The sequence below is a fragment of the Terrapene carolina genome, unplaced genomic scaffold (assembly GCF_002925995.2).
Source record: "Terrapene carolina triunguis isolate 2854851 unplaced genomic scaffold, T_m_triunguis-2.0 Scaffold68, whole genome shotgun sequence".
NCBI classification, from domain to species: Eukaryota; Metazoa; Chordata; order Testudines; family Emydidae; genus Terrapene; species Terrapene triunguis.
Genome location: NW_020664419.1, coordinates 72,225,449 through 72,233,196, shown reverse-complemented (window position 1 = coordinate 72,233,196; position 7,748 = coordinate 72,225,449). Strand labels below are relative to the sequence as shown.

Here is a 7,748-nt window from a genome sequence, read left to right as displayed (position 1 = left end):
TTTTTTTTTTTTTTTTTTTTTTTTTTTTTTTTTTTTTTTTTTTTTACTGCATTGTTGCCATCCTTCTAACTTAGGGCAATATATAGATTTTAAAAAAATGCTTGTTCTGTGTTTAAACTTAGCAGGGCCTAATTGCTCTTTTTGGGCTATTGTCAGCGCGTGGCAGGAACAGCCAAGGTGAATGTAGTAATCCACAAACTCAAACCCCCCTTATGGATATAGTCCAGGCATTTCTCACCATGTCCAATACAATAACAAGCCACCGTGACACATAGATATAGACAGGATATAGACATCCATGTAGATGGATTTACTGTTTCAGGTTTTATTACCCTCAGAACAGACTGGCCAGCTTTCAGGTTAACTACTGGATTTTATAGATACAGGCACAGTAAGCGAAAAGATGAGGGTAGTAGCTAGCACAAGAATTTTGCTGTCTTACAGAAATGGATGCTGGGTATTAAGATGTTCGCAGTGCAATTGTTGGGTGTTATATAAGAGATTTTCTGTTACCACAGACAGATTTGCCTTCTGGAATATCTGATTCAAAGATCTCAGTGTGTTCACCGAGAAACACAATGTACTGCATTATGAGATTGGTGGATGGTTCTTAGCATCGGTCTCTACCATTCACATGGTTGCTTTTGACAATCATAGCTACAAGTTCATAAATGGTAATAAATACTGGTGTTTGATTATTTTATTGTTACAGAAAAACTATTTTAAATTCAAGATGCCACCCAATTTAGATTGGAAGAAGCTTATGAGAATTGATGCTGATGATCTGCCTCGTCAAGAAGAACTGGCAGATAGTTTGCTGGTGACTATATCCAAGGTATTTTAAGTGAACTTTAACAGTTTTATTATTCATTCTTTAATTAACCTGAACTGGTATAATACGTGTGTAGTATTAAGTGTGTTTATTTAATTTTCTTGATGTTTAACTAAACCATATTCTCATCTATATTTAGGTTGAAGGAAATGACTTAAAAGATGAAAATCCTGAACATGTGGTACATCTTTTTAAAATTACACAGTCACTAATGAAGGTTTGTATTAATCTTATTTTTTAAAACAACATGACTTTTTAAAATGCATTCATGTATTTATTTTTAGATAAAAGTATTCGTTTCCATTTTCAAGTGGAAGCTCAGGGCTCAGTTCTTTTGTCTACACACATGTAACTCCCAGGTGTACTGGAAGACATGCACACTTTGTTGCTTCACATAAGTGCTCCTGGGAGTTACATGTGTGCATGATGAATGGAAAAACAGATTGTGTAATTAAAAGAGCCTGCTTTTCCAGATAGAGAAATACAAACACAAATCTCAAACAATTTTTAGATGCTGTAAAATATCTTAAAAATTGTTTTTCTGTAACATTTGTGGTGAATAAAAATACATGATGGTGTGGTGCCCATTTGAGTGGTACTAGTCTGGAATAACCTTCAAAACTTGAGTGTCAGCTCATTAGGAAGTTGGTGTGGGATTGAAAAGGATAGTTTTAAATTGTTGGATGCCAAGTAATTTTATTTGAAAAATTACTAACAACATTTAGTTTAGAGAAACAAGGAATTGTAGGCGAGCTCTTATTAATTGTTCTCTTATTGCCAGTTCAGGGGTGTGGCTCCCCCTCATGTAGTCACAGAGGTTCTTTTACATACCTTACAGGACACCATGATCAAGACCAAGCAAAATAATCACAATTTTTAACCATGGCTATTTTATTATTAAAGAAAGATTTTAAAAAATTAAACCAAACTGCACAAATGACTGAACACAAATGATAAACTGATTACTTCTGTTACAATCTGTTCTGCATGTTTCTCTGTGGAGAGCTGTTAATTCCCTTGAGCGTGAGCCATCCCAGGGGGTGAGGGTGTTTTTCTCTTGGTAAGCTAAGACCAAAGTATATTATTTCTCAAATTATTGTGAATTAAGCTTTAGCATCTTATTAGATATTTAAAACTGTTCATCTGAACAAAATAATTTGTTTAAAGGAAGTGAAGCCTATTAATAATTAATAACCTAAACAGTTTATAGTTGGGTAAAGTAAGCAATCTTAGCTAAATCCTATGAAATTGAAGAAGATATTTAAATTAGTTACTCAGAAGAAAGCCATTTAAGGATCTGTCTTAAAACAGGCCACTTATGAAAATTAAGAATTTTAGATCCAGTTACATCCCATTATTTCTCTGTTTATCCTCTCCAGAAATACAGGGTCTAACCACTTGGTGATTAACTTGGTGTTAGCACTGGTTTACACTGCAAACTTATGTCAGTATAGCTATATCGCTCAGGGGAAAATTCACACTCCTGAGCAATGCAGATATATGGACCGAACTCCTGGTGTAGAAAGTGCTATGTTGACGGAACGGCTTCTCCCGTCGACATAGCTACCGCCTCTCAGGGAGGTGGAGTATGTAAGACGACAGGAGAAGCTCTCCTGTCGATGTAGGTAACATCTTCACTAAGCTGTACATATAGACAAGCCCCATGTTTTCTAAGTTACAACAGTATTTCAACAAAATCATTACAAAAGTTTTAAATCTAATCACTTACTAGTGTATTTAGTGAACTTTCTCTCACCAATCCATGTTGAAGTCTTCGGGAGATTTTCCTGGAGTTGGTTTCTTCTTGAGTGTTCTTTGTTTTTCTTATCTGTCTGTGGCAACTTACTTATGGAGAGCTGTGTCTGAACAGGGTGACAGAGGGTGTATGTGAGGGAGGCTCGGTTCAGAGTTTCTATACCCTTCTTCCTATTTTCATGAAATTATAGGAGAACATACCTCTTTCAGGTTTGTTTAGATTCACAGTTGGCTGCTTACCCTTTCATTGACTTCATCCCCTCAGGATTGGCTTAGGTGACACTCTTCAACTCCTGACAGTGCAGTCTGTTTAATGAATATACAACAGTCTTTTAATTGTCTTGTGGCAGGAAAGCATCAGATAACTCTTCAAAGCTAGTTTCTCTTTATTCAGTCCATTGTCTGAGATAGTCTTTCAATTTTATGAAAGTTTAACAGGAAATGAAAGTCTGTTTTCAAAAAGTCCAAATATTCCTGTTTTTTATATAAGAGTTTTTGGTTCTTAAAAGTCTTTTAAAATTAAATAACTTTGAGAAAGTCTTTAGCTTAAGTTGTTGATTCTAAATGATTTTTGGAATGATGGATTTTCTTGTCTTCCTGAGTTGGTTGAGGGTTTGCTTGTGCACTGCCAGTAATTAATTTATTATCTATTAATATAAACCTTGTTTACATAAATGGCTTCTTACTCTAGTTTGCAAGGTCATTTGATTCCATGTTGGGACATAAAACATGTTATCATTTACATAATGTGACCGAGGTCCCAGGGGGGCCGTGCTGAGGTTACTCAATTAGGGCAAATTGCAAAGAATGGGGCAGAGAATCCCCAAAGCTGGTGGTTATTCCGATACTTAGATCCACCAAGATAGCCACAAAACAGCTTCTATAATATCTTACTGGTTACACAGAAGCCAAAACGCCAGCTCCCTTAACTTAAAAGCAACCCAGCCTTTGGGCTCTCTCCCAGACAGCCAAGTTCTACCAATCCCAAAGAATTGGACACATTACCTCCCAGGTTAATGAATATTCCAGATCTTACCAAATACACACTTACAGCCATTCTTATTAACTAAACTAAAATTTATTAATAAAGAAAAGAGAGTGTTGGTAAAAAAAAGATCATTATACATACAGACATGAGTACAGTTCTGAGATCAGTTTCATAGTAGAGATTGGGAGCTTTGGAGTTGCAAAGAGTTCTTTCAGAGTTAGTCCATAGGTTATAATCCAATGTTCATATCCAGGGTGATCCAGATGGGACTGGAGATCTCAGTTTTACGACTCAAGCTTCCCCTGAATAAAGCTCAAGGAGATCTGAGATAAAAAGGATCAGGACCAAAGAGTCCTTTATACAGTTCCAGGCCTTCTTTTGACAGCACGGAGTCCTCAGTTGACCAATAGGCAATCATCGCGACTTGGAAGTAGACCTATTTCCTAAGCATCACCGGTAATTAGATATACGGATTAACATAAAGCAATTGTCTATCTTCCACCATTCGCAGGTGCTCTGCTATATATTTAAAAGAGAAATTGATACAGTGATACTACTATATTCACAGTTCATTTAAATGTTAAGATCTCCTTTTGATCTCTCAATTCACAGAATACAACATAGATAGGAACTGTTTGATTACATTGTTAACCTCTAACAAGATATAGGTAAACATAGACTACTACAATTACTATCTTCTTCCAATTCTTTAACAATACAAGTTTACATTTCAAAGCTGTAGTCTATGTAACATTGTTTTGCTAGCTACTTGTAAGGAATAGCCCTAATTACCAATGACATACTTTCCTAATATGTCTTTAAAGGTAGAATTTGGGTCATTTACCCTGATACTTGCTTAACTCTTTCTGGCCCAGCATCACACATTGCAATGACATTAGGAGCTGTATTAGGCGCTTTGCATTTAGCTAATGTATTTGCAATTATCCATTTCACAAAGGTGTTTTTCATTTCAACATTTTAAGAAATAAACAAAAGTTTAAAACATCTCCAGCTACACATGTTATTCTATAAGGTTTTTAAGAACATAAGTAGGTTTTCTTGCAAGAGGGTGGGGGTTATTAGAGTTCACTCTACCTAGATTTATTGCTCTGATAATATACCCTACATTCCTTTTTACAGTTAGCCCTCTACTTAAAACATTGTTTTACGTGGTCTGTGCTCTTGAGGTATGGTTGACGTTGAGAGAGAGAAACCGAAATCTTATTGAATTTCTTTGATTAGTTTTAACATTTTGTAACATAACTAGCTAAACATATGTATACTTATATTTATAAGCACCCTGGGTATAACATTCTTGTAGTTATATCTTAATATTCAGTAATGTGCAGACAAGTTTGTAACAACTTTAAAATTATTTTATAATTTATTAATGTCATTTTTTGCATCAATATCGAGGTATCTCCCAAAACCATGCTTATGAAATCTTTATATCACACTACTTGTATTCTATCACAGATGTATTGAAAATGGCAGTGCCAACCAGGTTACAAAGTCTGTTTTTTGTAGGGACCTTTTCTATAGTTTTCAGGATGTGTGCTTCTGAGTACATAAGGTTTCTTTATTGTTAGTATGATTCCTGTGGAAAAATACCTAGTGTGGCCTAGTGGATAGAGCAGCTGCCTGGTGCTCGGAGGGTATCTGGTTCTATACCTGACTCGACCACTGGTCTGAGTGATGTTCCATTAGTTCTAGAATGAGATTTTGTGGAGGTTATCACCATCTCATAAATTAGCCTAAAGGTAAATCTGTTTTCTTGCTATGTATATTTCTTTGTTAGATGAAAGCCCAAGAGGTAGAGCTGGCTTTAGAAGAAGTTGAAAAAGCTGGGGAGGAGCAAGCCAAATTTGGTGAGTAACTCTTCTGAATAAGCATTAAAAAAAAAAAAAATAGCTATGCACAAAGTGACTTATTACATGGGGTCTATAACTAATAAAACATTAGGCTTAAATAACTATAGGTGGAATCCTGTCCACATTGAAACCAATGGCAAAATTTCCATTGATTTCAATGGGGACAAGATTTCATCCCGATATTGATAAATGGGAATGAAGATTGCTGCTGTTACTGTAGTTCTCATAAGTATTTCCTTTGCTGAGAGGTCTTGGATAACCCAGTATGTCCTATTTTTATTTCAACAGAAAATCAATTAAAAGCAAAGGTTATGAAACTAGAAAATGAATTAGAGGTATGTTTGTTTTTAAACTAAATTAGTTTCTAGAGCTCCAATGGTATTTATTCTCTGTGGACTTGGATACAGTTTTTAACATTATTTGAGTTTTGAGCATGGAGAAATAATCTGTTCCTTTTTAAAATGTTTAAAAAAAGGTGGTGGGTTTTGTGCTTGGATAGAGAACTCAAAAAAGCTAGATAGGTGTTCATGTTAGGGACTTATCAAAAGCCTATAAAAGTCAGTTAGAAGACATTGATTTTTTTTTTTTCAGGCCATTCAAGTAAATGAAAGACAGACAGTGAAATAGATTTTAAGCTGCAGGCTGCAACTTTATGAACTTAACACTGGGTAGAGGTGGTATATGTCTCCACCTTATCTCACATACCAGGCACATAACCAGGTCCAGTGCATCGTGACAGCGCTCCCAATATCTAACCCAGCATTTCTTAAGCTTCATTGCACTGTGACCCCATCTGACAACAAAATCTCTACACGACCCCAGTGCCCTGTGTTACTCTAAAATCAGGGCTGGCATTAGAGGGTGGCAAGCAGGACAATTCCCTGGGGACCCACAAAGCTAAGTTGCTTCGGCGTCAGCCCCGGGTGGTGGGGGTTGGGCTTCAGCTTTCTGCCCTGGGCCCCAGTGATTCTAACGCCAGTCCAGGTGACCCCATTAAAATGAACTCGCAACCCACAGTTTGAGAACTGCTGATCTAACGCAGGGGTTCCCAAACTTGGTTCGCTGCTTGTTCAGGGTAAGCCCCTGCTGGGCTGCGAGACGCTTTGTTTACCTGAGCATCCGGAAGTACAACTGCTTGCAGCTCCCAGTGGCCGCGGTTCGCCGTTCCTGGCTAATGGGAGCTGCAGGAAGTGGTGCGGGCCAGCCCACTGCTTCCCACAGCTCTCATTGGCTGGGAATGGCGAACCGCGGCCACTGGGAGCTGCGAGCAGCCGTATCTGCAGACGCTCAGGTAAACAAAGCATCTCGCGGCCGCCAGGGGCTTACCCTGAACAAGCTGTGAACCAAGTTTGGGAACCCCTGATCTAACCTATAATCCTGTATGCCCTTCAGTCTACTCCCTGGATTCAGCTCATGTCTGAGTTCTTTAGTTGACGTGGGATAGAGAGTACCAAGGGGAAGCCTCTGTCTGAAAGATTTCAGGCCTCCTCCTCTGTGTACAGGCACAAGCAAAGCTAGCAAAAATCACGGGTCTCATTTACCTCTGGGAGCTGGCTCTATTAGCCTTTATCCACACTGGACACCGACTGCAGATTGTGACAAATGACACATTCTTATATTATCGCTTAGTATCAGACTTCTAAATCCTATTATTTCTTACTTCAACTGTGCCTCCATGATATTGTGAGGAAACAAAGCTCTCTATCTACCCTACAGGGAGGGAGGGCAGGACAGCTGAAGAGGCAAAAGACTTGTGTAGCACAGGAAAAAGTTTAAATTTTTAAGAGAGGGGAGTATGAGAGCCAACTGGCTACCAATCCTCCTCCCAACTGGCCAGTGGGATATAACAAACCCAAAGAGGGAGAGGGGCCTGACTCCAACCTGTGCTTTCCTCCCTCCTATCCCCATGGGAGTGGCAAATCCCCTCTTTAGGTCCAACCAGTAACATCCTCCCCTGACCTGCTTTGAGGGGGTGTGAGCTGGAGGAGGGGATATTTCAGGCAGAGGCTCTCCTCAGTGATTCCTCTTCTGGGGATACTGCATTCTCCCGGATGTCCAAACAAATGTCCCGTTTTACACACACCCACCCACCCACGCTGAGATTTCTGGGGACAGATTCTCTAGGCTTTCGATCAGACACTTAGGCCTCAGTGAGGGAAAGTGCCTTTGACATGCCTGAAGAAATTTGTTTCACAAATAAAAACAGTACCTACTGCTGAAAGAGATGTATTTGCCATGTATGGTGGTTAATTTCAGTATTAATTTGGAATATGTACCAAGTACATATCTGCAGAGCACAGTG

The 7,748-nt window shown here is 38.4% G+C and overlaps 1 protein-coding gene across 1 annotated transcript in view; it reads left to right on the top strand.

The window, feature by feature from the left end:
- Positions 1-7,748, top strand: part of CEP290 (centrosomal protein 290) — a 115,960-nt gene that overhangs the window by 8,685 nt on the left and 99,527 nt on the right. The window contains exons 2-5 of the mRNA XM_026648828.2: positions 713-835; positions 972-1,049; positions 5,374-5,443; positions 5,735-5,781. Coding sequence (XP_026504613.1) covers positions 734-835; positions 972-1,049; positions 5,374-5,443; positions 5,735-5,781 — 297 coding nt within the window. The 5' untranslated portion in view covers positions 713-733. The remainder of the gene's footprint in view (positions 1-712; positions 836-971; positions 1,050-5,373; positions 5,444-5,734; positions 5,782-7,748) is intronic.